At 36.2% G+C, this 16,431-nt stretch overlaps 2 protein-coding genes across 14 annotated transcripts in view; one reads left to right on the forward strand and one right to left on the reverse strand.

The window, feature by feature from the left end:
- The window catches only part of GIGYF2 (GRB10 interacting GYF protein 2), a 126,825-nt gene that overhangs the window by 64,467 nt on the left and 45,927 nt on the right, over positions 1 to 16,431 (reverse strand). For all 12 annotated transcript variants that reach the window (XM_070489390.1, XM_070489383.1, XM_070489391.1 and 9 more), the window contains 2 exons: positions 15,483 to 15,594; positions 14,590 to 14,630 (listed from right to left, as the gene is read on the reverse strand). In XM_070489390.1, the coding sequence (XP_070345491.1) occupies positions 14,590 to 14,630; positions 15,483 to 15,594 (153 nt within the window). The remainder of the gene's footprint in view (positions 1 to 14,589; positions 14,631 to 15,482; positions 15,595 to 16,431) is intronic.
- Positions 823 to 10,860, forward strand: KCNJ13 (potassium inwardly rectifying channel subfamily J member 13). Of its 2 annotated transcripts, none has more exons than XM_014862539.3 (3): positions 823 to 1,008; positions 5,855 to 6,330; positions 8,458 to 10,860. In XM_014862539.3, the coding sequence occupies exons 2-3, from the start codon at positions 5,871 to 5,873 to the stop codon at positions 9,078 to 9,080; spliced, it is 1,083 nt and encodes a 360-aa protein (XP_014718025.1). In that variant the 5' UTR covers positions 823 to 1,008; positions 5,855 to 5,870; the 3' UTR covers positions 9,081 to 10,860. The 2 variants fall into 2 exon arrangements, with proteins under 2 accessions (XP_014718025.1, XP_044607528.1); XM_044751593.2 differs by having other exon boundaries at positions 872 to 1,008; positions 5,855 to 6,094; positions 8,458 to 10,853.

Here is a 16,431-nt window from a genome sequence, read left to right on the forward strand (position 1 = left end):
AGAAAAGTACCGCTCAGTAAGGCATTATTCAAAGCCATCCCACAGCTCATTTTGAGGTTGCTACAAACTGGCTCACAGGCGTTTTCCAGCTAATCACTATTTAGATGTTAAGTTAAATGCTCTGTACCCTGAACACTATGTTTTACTGCTTGTCATCATACTTCTCAGGGAAACTTCCCCTAAATATTACTAAAGCATACCTAAGACCATCAGTTCTTCACATAGGTGTGTTTTTTAACCATAAGTACAAGTACAAGGTACCAAACGATTAGTTTATTCTTATTCAAGGTCTCTGTACATAGCCTTAAAAAAAAAAAAAAAAAAAAAAAAGTCTGCCTCCTTGCCCCACCCCAAAAAAGATTTCAGGTAACTAAGTTACCTACATTACTAGTTCTAGAATTAGTGGTAGCCATTCTGATGAGATGGGATATGCAAAAAAAACTAGTAAATCAATTCATTAATTCATACCTACAAGTCCTTATCCAAGGAAATCTTCCCCAAAGAAATGGAGGAAAAAACATCAGTAAAGGAAATATCTCACACTTCAGCATGCTATATAAGGTAAGACGGCCAAAAGGAAATCTTGCAGGGAATTTTATCCCTTTGAACTTTTAAACAAACGCTTAAGTAAGATTATGAAAATTTACTAAAGACCGGTCCTGATTAGAGAGAAAAAATGCACCCCTTCTCCAAGTCAGTTCTGGAGGCTTTCTCCAGAGTTTTTAAGGTTTGTGTTGGGTAAAGAAAGACCTCCTAACAAACCAGCATTCTTTTCCACATGATCAGAGCTAATTGGCCCCCCTGCAGACTAAGTGACCAATCACATCAGCTTCAGCTGAAAGCAGCCCTCACGACATTATAAACAGAGGAATGTGAACGGTAAGCCCAGTCCAAGAGAAGAACCCACAAAATAGACTTGTAGATTAAAATTACCTCATCAAAAAGACAGACTCCAAAAGTTTCCTCAAGACCTACCTGAGCATACAGGCTGACCCAGCAAAAGAACTGGTGAGTACATGAAATAATATTCATTCTTATTTCTTTCCTTAAGGGGAACAGAGACAAAAACTGATTGGCAAATAGAGACAGAGCTAGATATTGCCAATAGAATTTTAAAACAAAGACATTACTTACAGGGTCATACATTAAGGTTCTTTATTCTTTTTCCTTAAATTTTAGAAATAGAATAATAGCCCTTCTGAAAGCATTACTGGAAATTTTCTTAATTGTTTATTAAATGTATACTAATTCTCCATTATAATATAGAAATGAGTAGAAGAGAAAGGCCCTAGAAAAAAATTCAGAGGCCTTTTAAAAAATATATCTTCCTCTTTTGGAAAGGCTTAAAGAAATCCAAAATGAACATACCAAAAAAAAAAATCACTTTTTTATTTTTTTAATCCGTGAAAAAAATGATGTGTATCCTAATTTTAAATTCTTTTTAAGCATGGAATTATTACTGAAATTAGATGCTTCTGCAAATAAGAAAATATCAAAGAATCCCTGAGCTTATATAATAGTTAGAATGCACACTGTTTGCCCTAATTACGGAAGGCAAGGGAGATGATTCTAAGACTCTCTACAGTCTTCAAGTGTTTACACCAGACTTGAACAAACTTAGTAATACTGTAAGCATTTAACATTTGTAGTTATAGTCTATATAGTAACTGTTTAATATGAACTACATCACTACATTACAACATGGTAACAAAAGACATAATTTTAAGTGCTACAACCTAAAGAGTAGAATGAATCCATTATTCTGGCATCAAATGAAGCAACCAAACTATCATTTTTATAAAGTACTATTTTTCCACCAACAGTTTATAAATGGGCAAATATTTTACAGCCCACACACAGAGATACAAGTCAACCTTCCCAAGCTTCAATTCTACTTTCTACTGGGATCACTTGATGAGAATCATATAAATACAAACCAAGACAAATACATTCAAAAAGTACTTGTATGCCTGTGGAGATATGAAAATTACTTGGAAACATAATAGTATAAACATAACATCTGTCTATCAGACACTTTTAAATCTGATGGAAAGAAAATCTACATGTATCAGGCAACAATAATACAATTTTTTAAATACCATACAAGCAGACATAAAATCATATAGAAAAAAAGAAAAAATCATGCAGGAAATTTCTATCAGCTGAAGGAAATGGTACTAAGTTTACAAACATGCAGGGTTTTTAGGGATCATGTTATTGCCCTCTTTTCTTTCTTTCTTTTTTTAATATAAGGAAGCCTGGCCAAAGAGATTGCTCATCCAAACTGACGCAGGTAGGTAACCAATAGAGCCAGGGCCTGGAGGGCTGGATTACCCACCTTGTCTTCATTGTACTAAACCACACTGACTACATGAGTCCAAAGAATGGACTTATTCAGGCTAATCTGTTAAGTGGGGATCAAAATCTTACTTCTCATAACTACTTCACTTCCCAACACAATCTAAACAAGATCTAACAAGGTTTTATATATAAAAAAGGTACTGCTTCACTGTTTTGATATTAGCCTTTTGACTTCCCTGTTCACAGGTTTCTCCATGGGTTTAGTTATTTAGTTGCAAGAGAAAAAAGGATGAAATTGTAAAAGTCTAGAACAAGAGTGCTACAAAAGTACAGGTTAACAAGTAACATCCCTGAAAAGACCTAAATGAGAATAATTAATTTTGTTGGCTATAGTATGTATAGAAAGGCTATCTCACTAGATAATGAATTTTAGAACTTTAATAAAGTAGGCTGAAAATCAAGAAGAAGAATGGAGCTTTCTTACCCTAAAAGTATCCTGAAACAGTAAGTAACCAGTGGTTCCATAAATGGAACAAGCACTAGTGTACAGGTCCACGGTGGGCATTTTCACATAGGCAGGAAACAAGAAACAATAAAACACAATGCCGTGGACAACGCAGAACCATGCAGTGGTTCACAACCTTTGTGAGAGCAGCCAACTATCCTTTACTGATAGAGCCTTCTTCCTCTTCAAGTGTCAAAATGTCTTTTCTTTTATAAAATTATGATGATAGTATTGTATTTTTTCAATTATTTTCTCACCTGGCAGAATACAAATTTGGCAACACTACGTGAGAACTCCCTTCTCCATGTTTTAATTCTACTGGTCTACGGAATCCAAGACTAGACTGTGTAATAACTCTGACTGTACTAATCTTCAAATCTTCTAAGATGTCTTCCTTAACTGGAAACATATTTCCTGCCTACAAATCACAGGTTTGAACCTAAGCATTCCTGAAGAACAAATATTCTGTGGTGGCTCTTGAACAAAACTAGTCAAATGGAACACTGTGTTTCATGAAAGCTAACCAGGGTCAAAATGTCTATTTTTGAGGCAATACAGCACTGACTCTGGACTCTGGACTCAGTGTGGAGTTCACCACCACTTTGTGACCTTAGGAAACTTACTAGGTCTCAATTTTACTATCTGTAAACTGGGAATAATAACAGTACTTATTACTGGGAAAATTAAGAAACATCATTAATAACAAAAAAGCAAGTAATTCTTACTGAGAAATTACTTTGTGCCAGGCATTGCCTATTGGCCTCACATGAGTTAATACATGTGAAGTGTTTGGTATGATTCCTAGTACAGAATAAACAATATATCTTAGCTATTATTATTAATTGTTACTGTTGTAAGAATCATGTATAAAATTAACAATGGTTTAAAGTAGATACTTGAGACAGTTATGGGGACAAGAAGAACACCTACTAAAGGAGCTAAAAATCTGGTTGTCAAAGACTATTTTGTGAATGCAATACCAATCATCTGGGGAAAGACTTTTATTTCACCAAACTCTCTAAAGAGACACCTTCTTCTAGTAAAAAATTAACCAGCTGTGAAGTCAGCCAGATTTGGATAATAATTCAAATAATCCAAGGCCCCCATCTGCCTTGTGTAGGTTTCTTTTATCTGTCTGATCCTTGGTGATCTGATGTGAAAAATGGGCTAATAATGTCTATCTTGCTGACATACCAAAGAATTAAAGATAACGCCATATGAAAGCACCTAGCACAGTGCCTATGAATATTCTGTTGTTGCTGTTATGATTTCCAAAAGGGCAGAGATCAGGTCTCCTAAAACATTTAAAGAATCTAGCAAAATGAGTCATTAAACAGCTGTATGAAGAAAAAAAAATACACTAAATAAAATGATAATGACAACTTGTTAGGATGACAAATTATAAAACATGAATACCCTAATTTTTTTTAAGTTTATAATATGAAACCAAAATGGCCATCTAATCTAAATAAATTTAAAAAATCAATAAATGTTACATTAGCCTGAGGACGAAAGGAAAAGTATATACCCAGCTGGTCAATGTCCAGTTCCAAAACACAGGAAGGCAGTCTCCAAAGCCCCAGTGTCCCTAGACACAGGAAGGACCCAGCAAACCCAAGCAACAACCTAGCTCCACAGGCCTCCCGTCCCCTTCTTAAGCGTCACTGTCATTCAAAAGGTAGGAAGGGGATATGCAACAGTGCCAAGCGCATCTACTTCTGAAGGAAGAAAGAAGGAAAAGAGTCAAATATAAACTCCTAGGACTGGCTTGTGGCAAACAAGAGAGGTGCACTCAGGGAAGTGAAGCTGCATTTTCCATTCTGTTCCTGGTGGCCTCTACACACTTGTCATATGCAAGGATGGTCACATGGAAAGCACACATTAGACTCCACTCATCACACAGAGAAAAGTCTAACCACTGATGAAAATGGTTTATAGAGAAAAGCTAATTATATTATCTTTTAAAAATTGCCATTTAATGTCTTAATGATTATTTTAGTTCATTAAACTTGAAACTTTTTCTTCTGATTTATTTTCAAAACTAGTATTATCTAGGAATCTCTACCTGGAATTTTTTATTTTGCCAAGAAAATAATTTTCTCTCCATTTCACAATCTAATCAGAATCTAGAATATTCAAAAGGGCAGCAAGCCATCTAGAATATTCAAAAGGGCAGCAAGCCATCAGCCAGGGAAGGAAAGACTCCATGAATATGGTCACAAAGCAACAACAACAAATAAAATCTAATCACAAAACTTTCAATAGGCTAATTATAAAGCATACATTAGAACTATGGATCTCTAGGGTCCAGCACCATGGCCTAGTACTTAAGTTCGGTGTGCTTTGCTTAGGCAGCCCAGGTTTGGTTCCCAGGAGCAGAGCTACACCACTCGTTGGCAGCCATGCTGTGGTGATAATCTGTACACAACACAGAGGAAGACTGGCACAGATGTCAGCTAAGGGCAAATTTTCCTCAGCAAAAAAAAAAAAAATCTCTCTAAAAGCTTAGTCTTGTCCCAGCACTAAGATTGACTTCAAAACATTTGCAGACAGTTTAACATTACATTTCGAAATGATTTCTATTTATTTACACAGAGGAACACATATATTTAACATTCCTTTTAATGTTACAAACTATTAATTAGTTATGAAAAGTTATTTAGACATCATGTTTAGTCAAATTAATAAATACCTGATGCCTGGACTTGTATAAAAGAAAGATACATGGGGTCAAAAAGACATGAACCATAATCCCAACCCTCACGGATTTTAAAATACACTTGGAAATGTTAAAATGCCAGAAAATATTTTAACAGTCATTCATGGAAACAGTAAGAGATATCCTAAGGTAACCCATCATTAGCTATCAATGAATGACTTAGTAAATGCCCCCTTACGTAACGAGAAATGAGAGACAGGTGTCAGACTGGGAAAGCCTGCCCAGTAGTCAGTGAAGCATTCCAAAGATGTTACAAGGTGACGGAGATCTCAGAATTTAATATTAACTATAAAACAGATAAGGGCTCACTAATTTACTCTTGCTTTCAGAGATTTACAGCCTGAGATGGATGGCAGTAATTGCAAAGTCATTGCTCCTCTCCTAACTAAGAGATACCGGAGGATGGTCACCAAGGATGGCCACAGCACACTCCAAATGGACGGCGCTCAAAGAGGTCTTGCCTATCTCCGAGATGCCTGGGGAATCCTAATGGACATGCGCTGGCGATGGATGATGTTGGTCTTTTCTGCTTCTTTTGTTATCCACTGGCTTGTCTTTGCAGTGCTCTGGTATGTGCTAGCTGAGATGAATGGTGATCTGGAACTAGATCATGATGCCCCACCTGAAAACCACACTATCTGTGTTAAGTATATCACCAGTTTCACAGCTGCATTCTCCTTCTCCCTGGAGACACAACTGACAATCGGTTATGGTACCATGTTCCCCAGTGGTGACTGTCCAAGTGCAATCGCCCTACTTGCCATACAAATGCTCCTAGGCCTCATGCTAGAGGCTTTCATCACAGGTAACTGTTTTTGTTCTTAAAAAAATTACAAATGTTTTGGAAAGGATACAGTCAGTTATAAGCTACTGTGTTAAAGGATAATTTTTTTGCATTATTAGCAGGTAACGCCTGAGATCGAAAAGAAAGAGTCTAGGGCCAAATGATAAGAAAATTACAGGAGAAATTATAAGAAACTTGATCCTATACTTAGATTTTACCTATTGGAACTTCTTAAGAAAAAAGCGATCACTATGACACTAACTTGTAGCAACATTTTATGCCAAAAAAATATTAACAAAAGGTCTAAAAGGAATTTTTCAGAGAAGCTAAATATTTTGTTAAATAAGTGGATAAGTTCAACGCATATTTTGACAGTCATTTTACCTAACAGAGGAATTTGATTTTTTTTCTTTACTGGGCTAGAATTTTCTCCTTTGAGTTCATCTTTTCAACACTGACTCAATACTATTGAGCCCTGAGTACCATAGTCAGCATTACATGTTAGAGAACAAATATACACATCCTTAGCAAAATGCACTGGCAACATGGCCAAAGATTCTGAAATTCTGCTTATAAACCTGATAATACATAAGACTCTTTCCTCTAATAAAGAAGGGCTACCGTAATTTTATAAGTAACATATACAATTGAAAAATAAAAAAACAAACTGGCTCTATAACCTGTAAAAAAAAAAAATCACTTAACCTTTACAACAAGAGTCCTTAAGCTGGAGTAGTCATTAAATAACATTTAGGGGATCTGTGGACTTAAACAGGAAAAACTTGCAATTTTTTCACTAACCTCTAACTAAAATTTGACACTTCCTTTGATTATAAATGTAGGCAACAAAAGACAATAGCATCAGCAATACCTGTAACTTTGATACAAACAGAAATTACAGATATGCTTATATCACACTAAGGTACTTCGAAATTACTAACCCCACCACTATATTTTGTTATTTAATGTATTAATAAAGCACATATAGGGAGCCGGCCCAGTGGTGCAGCGGTTAAGTGCACATGTTCCACTTCAGTGGCCTGGGGTTGGCTGGTTCAGATCCTGGGTGCGGACATGGCACCACTTGGCAAGCCATGCTGTGGTAGGCATCCCACATAGAAAGTAGAGGAAGATGGGCACGGATGTTAGCTCAGGGCCAGTCTTCCTCAGGAGGAAAAAAAAAGCACATATAGTACTATATTACAATTTTTTAAAAGTTTAATTGGATTTCAATATATTTGATTTATTTTGTATATATTTTATTTTTATGCATTTAAAGTATAATTCTGATAAGAGAGCCATAGATCTCACCAGTCTGCCAACAAGGTCTGTGGCACAAAAGTGGTTTAAAAAAAACCCTGTTCCAGGGGCCAGCCCATGGCCCAGTGGCTGAGTTTGCAGGCTCCACTTCAGCAGCCCAGGGTTTTGCCAGTTCAGTTCCTGGCATGGACCTAGCACTGCTCATCAAGTAATGCTGAGGCAGTGTCCCACATAGCAGAGCCAGAAGTACCTGCAACTAGAACACACAACTATGTACTGGGGGGCTTTGGGGAAAAGAAGGAGGAAAAAAAGCCAAAACAAAACCCTGATCCATATAGCTCAAGGGCACAAGGAGGATGCGCTTGAAAGGTGCACTGAAATCACCTTAGAGCCAGAGCCTAAACTTGTACAAAAAGTTTGTACAAGTTTCAAAGTTAAAAAAATTCTTCAATGTATCACGCATTCTAATGGTCCCCTCCCGGCACCAAATCATTCTACTCCGAATCTAATCTCTACTTCAACTTGAAGTAATCTGGTTGCAAGTAAATTGCGTTTATTTTCTGTTACCTTTTTTTTTAAGTAGGGCAGGAATATAGGAAATGACCATTCTTTAACTTTATAAAAAACTAAAGGATAAAGTTTTACATTTCTATGTAACAAAATGAATTTTGCTTATCCATTTTGAAATCATAGTTTTTAAATAAGAATAGATGTAAATTCTCAGGCAAATGAGACTACCCAAATTAACAATGAGTTCAATTCCTGACTTATTTGGAAGGCACAGCACCAAGAAATATATAACTATTTGATATATCCTTCTCATTTAGAAAAGGTATTAATCTTTAAAGTGTTCATTCTAAAAAAAAAATTCAATGATTTCTAATTTAGGTGCCTTTGTGGCGAAGATTGCCCGGCCAAAAAATCGCGCTTTCTCAATTCGTTTTACTGATTTAGCAGTAGTAGCTCACACAGACGGCAAACCTACTCTGATTTTCCAAGTGGCCAACACTCGACCTAGCCCTCTAACCAGTGTTCGGGTCTCAGCTGTACTCTATCAGGAAAGAGAAAACGGCAAACTCTACCAGACCAGTGTGGATTTCCACCTTGATGGCATCAGTTCTGAGGAATGTCCATTCTTTATCTTTCCACTAACCTACTATCACTCCATTACACCATCGAGTCCTCTGGCTACTCTGCTCCAGCGTGAAAATTCTCCCCACTTTGAATTAGTTGTGTTCCTTTCAGCAATGCAGGAAGGCACTGGAGAAATATGCCAAAGGAGGACATCCTACCTACCCTCCGAGATCATGTTACATCACTGTTTTGCATCTCTGTTGACCCGAAGTTCCAAAGGTGAATATCAAATCAAGATGGAGAATTTTGACAAGATTGTTCCTGAACTTCCAACTCCTCTGGTCTCTAAGAGCCCAAACAGGACTGATCTGGACATCCGTATCAATGGACAAAGCATTGACAATTTTCAGATCTCTGAAACAGGACTGACAGAGTAAGACGTGTCCACAGCACCCTATTTTTTAATGTATTAAATATACCCAGCCAATTACGCAGCCACTTCTCCTTCATCACATCTCATGTTTTCTTTTTTCTCAATGCTGATTACATCTCTCTGATTACATCATGGTGATCAAGACTATGCCCATAAAAAATGGCTAACAATATACATTCTGGAAATATAACGATCTACTTTACAAAGTTTGTGTTTGTGGTTATCTGCTGAATCAATGCATCTCAACATGACAGGTATTTATACAGAAATGTTATTGATGAATTTATAAGGATGTGGTATGATACCAGTAATGAAGGTAAAATGGACAGTGAAGTTTAACAAGCTGAACTCTTAAAAAAATCAACCATAAATCTCTCAATTTCATCTGCAAGTTGAAGCAACAGTCTAGTTGCAAACATAGCTCCCTGGGTAGAATGATGATTTCACAATATTTAGTGAACATCCTTTTAAAACTGTTATTTTTTTCAAGACAACAAAAATAATTCCTTTGGTTCTTTATACTACAAAACTGGGGTAAGTATTACTCCCTTGATTTTTAACAGCTAAGAACAAAAATTCACAGAAAAAGAGCAAAGTACAGATTTATACACAATTCTAAAAGCATTTGAGAATGACACCCAAACATATATAGATGTTCACATATTTGTGGCAGACAGTGATCAGAGCAAATAAGACAAGCTCCAGCCTGAATGGAACATATAGGGTGGTATTTTCGGCAAGGAGATGAAAAATCATATCTACCTTAAAGCTACCCTGCACAATAATCAAATAGTGATTTAAAAATTATAATAAACTATTCATCTGAATGGCTTCCAACCTAAATAAAAATATTCCCTTCCCACCTATGATTCATTCATTCAATGGTATAAAAAACCATGACAGCTCTAAATAACTCATAAATGTAAATATATTTAAGTTTTTGTAGATATGAAAGTTTAGTTAAATATAATTCAACTAGGGAAAAAATCTATAATAGATAAAGCAAAAATAATCAGGCAACAAAGTATTTTCAAATCCAAATTCCTGTTTCCAACTTCAAATAGTTTTTTCTATAAAAACAAAATGAGTGTTTGTTCACCAGTAGGAGGCTGGACTAGATGAACTCTATTCTTTCTTTCCAAATCTAATACTCCATGAAAATTATGCTTTCTCTGCTTCACTTTTTATTTTACATATACCAAGATGAACCCTTTCCCTTACTTCCAGTTTAAGACTATCCTCTGTATACTTCTCATTTCAATAAAAAAAAATCAAACTGTCCCCAAAGAAAATAAGAACCAAAAAAGTCACCCTATCGGGTTTCAAACAGATTTGTGGCTGTTCTTTTCTGAAATTTCCCTTATTCAGGTTTATGTGGGAAAAGTGAAACATTAACCCTCCCCACTGGTGATGACTCTCACAGGAATCATCTCTCGAAATAAATACTAGCTGAGTAAAGGCAAGCAGTTGTGAAGAGCAGGGCACCGCAGCAAGTCACGTTTTTCTACCCTTTGACCAAAAGGAAAAGAAAATAAAGAAGAACTTTGGAGTGGTCTAAGACTGATAATAGCAGAAGAATGTCAAGGACACAGAAACTTAACTATTCTGAACTTTGGCTGTTTGAAAATCTTAAGCATTCTTAAGTATTAGCCAGATGACAGATTTGTTTTTTCCAACCCAAGACTGCTGTAACATATATAGACAGCAAGAATTCTTATTTCTATAATAAAGTAATAAGATTCAGCTAACCTGTGAAAATAAAGTGTTACTGAAGATTTACATGGTATGTTTTTTCCTAAGAGCTTCATGCCACTCACACGGATCACAATTCCAACAGTTAGGTGAAGCTGCTCAAAGTGACACAGGGAGTGAGCGAGACCCGGGATGAGCCTCACTACAGGCGAGGCATGCTCCCCATTCAGTCAGATGAGTCCCACAGCACAGTGTTTATACATAACTCTGCATCTGAAAACCAGATGCGACTTCCCCACACACACCCTAAGAGAACGTTGTTAGGTATACTAATGCTATTTAATAAATGTTTCACAAAGAGCAACTGAGAAATACAATCAAAAACTTTTGTCTAGGGGGTTGAAAGCTTCTGAAAGCACCGTTCATACTTCTTTCACTTCAAAGAATCACAATTTCTACACTAAAAATTAAGTTCCCTGTAAAGACACCATTACCCTTTCAGGAGAATGGAGTGCAAATGGAAAGAGAGGGAAATTTCTGGGATGTGGGAAGGGCAGCTCTAACTCCTGGCTGAACAGCTCACTCATCTGGGCCACCTGGGAGCTGAGTGATGGTATGTCAAATACATGATCAGGAAGACCATGTTGGAACGAACCTAAAAAGTGCTTCTGGAAACCAATACAGATAGTATGACAGTCCCAACAAACTGGAGCCAAGTAGTTACTAAACATCATAAGGCCTAGTTTTATATATATACAAGCCCATATTACCAACTGCCAGCAGCAGCCTAATAACCAAAAATTGCTATGTCTACATCCAAGTATTTCACACCAAAATGCACTAATTGGTATCACACTGGGCTGAACCTACTCGTATCATCGGACCATTTTTTATTTTTTAATGATCTTTTAATTTCATCCTATCAGAATCATACTACAAGATGATCACTGGAACTGGTCTCCCCTATGGAGCAATCAATTCCTACTGAGTAAGAATTATAAGTCCAATATCACAGGCCTTTTTCTGCCTCCATGTTCTCTCATAAGTGTTTGAGGGGGTTATGCACGATTCTTAGCGAGATGTCTTTAATTCCACCCATTTCTCTCCACATAAGAAGCATACAGATAAGAACCGTTTCTAATTTTAAAAAGAACAAATCATTCTGGAACCTTCAGTACCCAGAATATCTTAATTAGATGTCATAGGACAACTCATAACTGATCAATACATCAGTGTGTCCCAAAAAACTAGTTTAGTATTGCTGTTCTTGAAGAGTATAAAATACAGTTATGAGCAATTTTTTTAAAAGCTACAGTATTTTCAACAAAAGTGTAATACTTACAAAAAGAGAAGCAGAGAATCATTAGCACAGTTAATAAAGTAAAATAAGCGTGTTATCAAAAAGCATTCAATAAAACTCAATATGATATATTTGAATATACATATGTGAAAATTGCCCTGGTATTTTAGTAGGGAAAACTTTCTTAATATTCTTAACCACTTCACATCAATTTTAGTTTTATGGAACTTGCCTTTTCAAAGATGTACCTATGGAATGCAAAGAAAAGAACCTACACTCTTTGTTGAGGGTGGCTGGGGAATTATCCTAATTGAATTAATAGTTAATATATGAGGATGGCAAATAATGATGAAAAGGAAATTTACACTCATCTAATCCAAACTAGCAAAGTGCAACTGTGTGTCAAATAGTTAAAATCAAGCTATTCTCATGACAGGAACTGACTACTTTCCCAAGGCAACCCAAGCCATTTTCAGACAACTCTAATTATTAGATTGCGTCAAATATCTGCCTCCTTAAACCTACCCTTTAGACTCACACAGATCACATCTGATTCCTCTTTCACAAGATAGGAAAGCAAATATTTGCATAGAGTGACCCTATAAACCCTTCTCTCCACTCTGACCAATCTTGTCTCCTATGTAAACAGCCTCATTTCCTTGATGCATTCCCCATTACAGGGATTCAAATGCCCCAACCATCCTACTCCAATGTATGGTTCCTTTCAAGGTGTGGCCCAGTGTTGAACACAATCTTTAAGCTGTCCTGTGATAACCTAAAAGGCTGCGGGCCTCTCTATCACGTGACTCACAGAGGACACTGTAGCTCCAGTAAACACTGCAGCCGGGCACCATCACACTGTTGATCAACATCAAGCACAAGTCAGCTGAGTGGGCTGTGCCAGCACGCTGCTGTTATACAAGCACTCCATACTTTAGATTCTAGAGTTTATTTACCTGAGACTTTGCATTTTCTGCTGTTAAACTTCCATCTGATTATATCTGGTCCCTTGTTCCACCTTAATTCTGATCCCAAGTCCCAAGTGTTCCACTCTATAGCTCTCTCTCTAGACACTGAATAATTTGAAAATCTGATCACACACCAATGTCATCATCCAAAGAAAAGGAGTAATTATTCAGCACTTAGCACAAAGCCTATCACGTGAGTAGGAATTCAGTAACTGTTGAACAGATAAATGAGTCCATATACCCTTATTTAATCCTAAAACTTCAGTAGCGCATATCACCTTCACTTATTATGAGCCTATTCAATACCTGAGAGCTTAGATTATCAGTGATTTTCTCATTCCAAACCCTGTACTCTTTAAACAACTGCTCATTGCCTCTCCATATTCACTGGCAAAAGTATTGAATCAGACAAGGATGGAAGCAGAGGTACTGACAAGTCCCCCAGGATCATACTTATCCAATAGTCTACAATTTGAGTAAAGCCATTCAACTAGCAATAAGTTATCCACCCAGACTGTTCCAAATTTCTTCATGCTATACTCATTTAATAGTTTTTCGTTAATATAAATATACCTGATTATCCCCAATGCCATGTTAATGAATAAGAAATGTAAATAATTGATATGTTAAAAAGAGTTTGATATGGAAACAGCGATGCAAAGTTGACTGTTATAACTACTTAGTTTTTAAAAAAATCTGCAAATCAGTCTGTGAACAATATTTACATATTTAACATATGGTTTTGAGATGTGTTTACCACCGTCAGATACAATTATGCTCTGGAGAACTTTTCTGGTACTTCTAGGAATTTGGAACTTGTATGGTAATTTTCCTAACTCCAATGTTACTACAAACTGGCATTTTTTTCTCTCAGACATTAATACCCACTGGCAGTTTGTAAGGTAGTGCCTTTAAGCAGTCAGAAAATCCATCTTAACATTATAGATTCTTTAATATAAACCACAGTTAATTCACCACAAACACCAAAACACTGTTCTCTTACTATGTTCCTTCAGTAGCTACCTTAACTATGTAATTTATTTTGACTGTTCTCATCTCAAAATAAGAAAAAAAGAAAGACTACATCAAAAGGACCAGGTGAATAAATGACTGAAGCAAGAAGATTCAGAGTTTTAGCCTTTTCTCTCAGATACAAAAGCAAAACTTTTAGCATTCTCTCTCTCTCTTCTCACCTGTGACATGCTAGCTACATGTGAAAAGGAGTTAACAGATTGGTTCTTAACTTGAAATTTCAGTTTACAACACAGGCTTAAATACAAATATATGCCTTGCCGAAAACACACAGACCTAAAAAGTTAATAAATCAAGCAAATCCTAATGGCTGTACTCATCATCCCTGATTTCATGCAACAGAGCCCTCAAATAACCAGGGGATTTTAAATGCAAGCAATGTTACAACTCCATCTACTGGAGAAGTGCGGGTAACTGCGTCGATTTTTAATAAACGTATCTTTATGTGTGAGCCTTGTTAAGAACTAGTAGTGTCATGGAACTCCAGCTAAAAATACTTGAAAACACTAAGAAAACCTTACCTACATCTTTTCGTCCTGGTTTTTCAAAACGTCTGTCACCCCTAGAAAAGATAAAATAAGTTTCAAACAAGATTTGAGAATAATATATAGATTTCCCAGCCCTGACATCCACTTTTCTGTATTTCGTTAAAGCATTTCTTTCTTTTTCAAATTATCAAACAAATACATGGCTATTGCCTAAGATTTGGAAGATACAGAAAAGCATCAAGATAAAAACAAAAAATATCTGCCATCTCACCCACCAAAAAAGCTAGCTTCTACTGACCCAGAGATGTTATTTTCTTAAATTAGATATATGCTTTATTTTAGATATATGTTACTCATAGTTTTATATACTGCTTTTAGAATGTGGTTTCCTACATCACTAAATATTTTCAAAATCATCCTAACTTTACTGGTTATATTGTATTCTACTGTGTAGCTATACCATTATATAAAAAACCATGCTGATTAAGCTGTCTGATTGTTTCCAATTATTTGATACTATAGATATCATCACAGTAGACATCTTTGTGTACACACCCCTGTGAAACTGCCCTCATTCATCTTGATAGACTTCATATAAAGTCACAAACAATATAGAGAAGATGCTTTAATAGCAACAAACAACAAAATGTCAATGCTTCCCACTGAATGCTAATCAAATAGCAACTCTAATCACTAAAAATCTATGTTGGCACTAACATATTAACCTATTTATCTAGAATGCTTCTTCCTCTAAATAATGAATACTTAAAAGCTTCTTACATAAAACTTGACATCAATAATTAACAGCATTAAAAAAAATGAAACCTTGTAATTGTACAAAGAGGCTTCTCCTCTGCAGAAAGCAGAAAGACATGAGTTTTTCACACCAAGAAACCTTTATACCAAGATGTGGATCCTTTAGTTACCTTTCCTCCCAGCTCTGCGACCTATGCATTTCTCTGCCACCTCCTCGACCAAACACACCCTCTACTTCATCAAAGCTTCTTTGGTAGAAACCACATTCACCTCTGCCTCTGCCTGAAAATAAGAAAAAAGAAAAAATGATAGTCAGGAGTCAACATCTGGCACACGTTTAACACCAAAGATTAATCTTTAAAGTTCTGTCTCTATACAAAGCAAGATGTCTATATTTAAATATTTAGCGGGGCCCAATGGATCTTTACCTGTGAGACCAACGACAGCAATGAAGTAGCTAGACCACAGCAGGGTGAAAGAAACAAGTTAGAAAGTCCCAGTCCTGAACAAGAAACAGTGTCAATATTAAGCTTTTTAATAAAAAGTTTAATAGTGAAATTCTAAGAAGATCAGTAAACCTTTACTGCAAATTAAACCTTTTATTGGATTATTTTCAACAAAAAGAGAAGATTTGGAGAGTTTGAGAAGAGCACAGATAAAGTACAAAAGCCAAGCACAAATGTTAAAATAACTTCTCTAACTCCAGAGAAAGGATAATTTAATAGGGTCAACTCTAAAATATCCATTTTGTGAACTGACTCCTTAAAGATATTCTACAGCAACCAAAGGCACTCCTGGCTCAGATCTTGAAGTAAGGAAAGCATCAGGACTCAATCTGAACCACAGAGCTGGTAAGAGTGTGTGGATGTAGGGATCTAGAACCTCTAGTGGGTCAAGTGTAAACTGGCCTTTACTGAAGGTAATCTGGTTAAACTATCAAAATTTGACTCAACAACTGTAACTAGAATTTATCCTAACAGAAAGACTTGCACAAATATGCAAATACATATGTATGAAGATGTTCACTGCAATTAAAAAACCAGAAACAACCCACTCAAAAAAGGACTGGCTGAATAAATTCTGATAAAACAATTCAGTAGAATCCTATGAAGCCACAGA

The sequence above is a fragment of the Equus asinus genome, chromosome 19 (genome assembly GCF_041296235.1).
Source record: "Equus asinus isolate D_3611 breed Donkey chromosome 19, EquAss-T2T_v2, whole genome shotgun sequence".
In the NCBI taxonomy this organism is placed as follows: Eukaryota; Metazoa; Chordata; class Mammalia; order Perissodactyla; family Equidae; genus Equus; species Equus asinus.

What these genes read in the sequence shown, in the direction of transcription:
- KCNJ13 (XM_014862539.3), top strand. Translation starts at nt 5,871, where the DNA reads ATGGATGGCAGTAATTGCAAAGTCATTGCTCCTCTCCTAACTAAGAGA. An exon ending in GCTAGAGGCTTTCATCACAG is followed by an intron (nt 6,331 to 8,457) that starts GTAACTGTTTTT and finishes TTTCTAATTTAG; the next exon opens with GTGCCTTTGTGGCGAAGATT.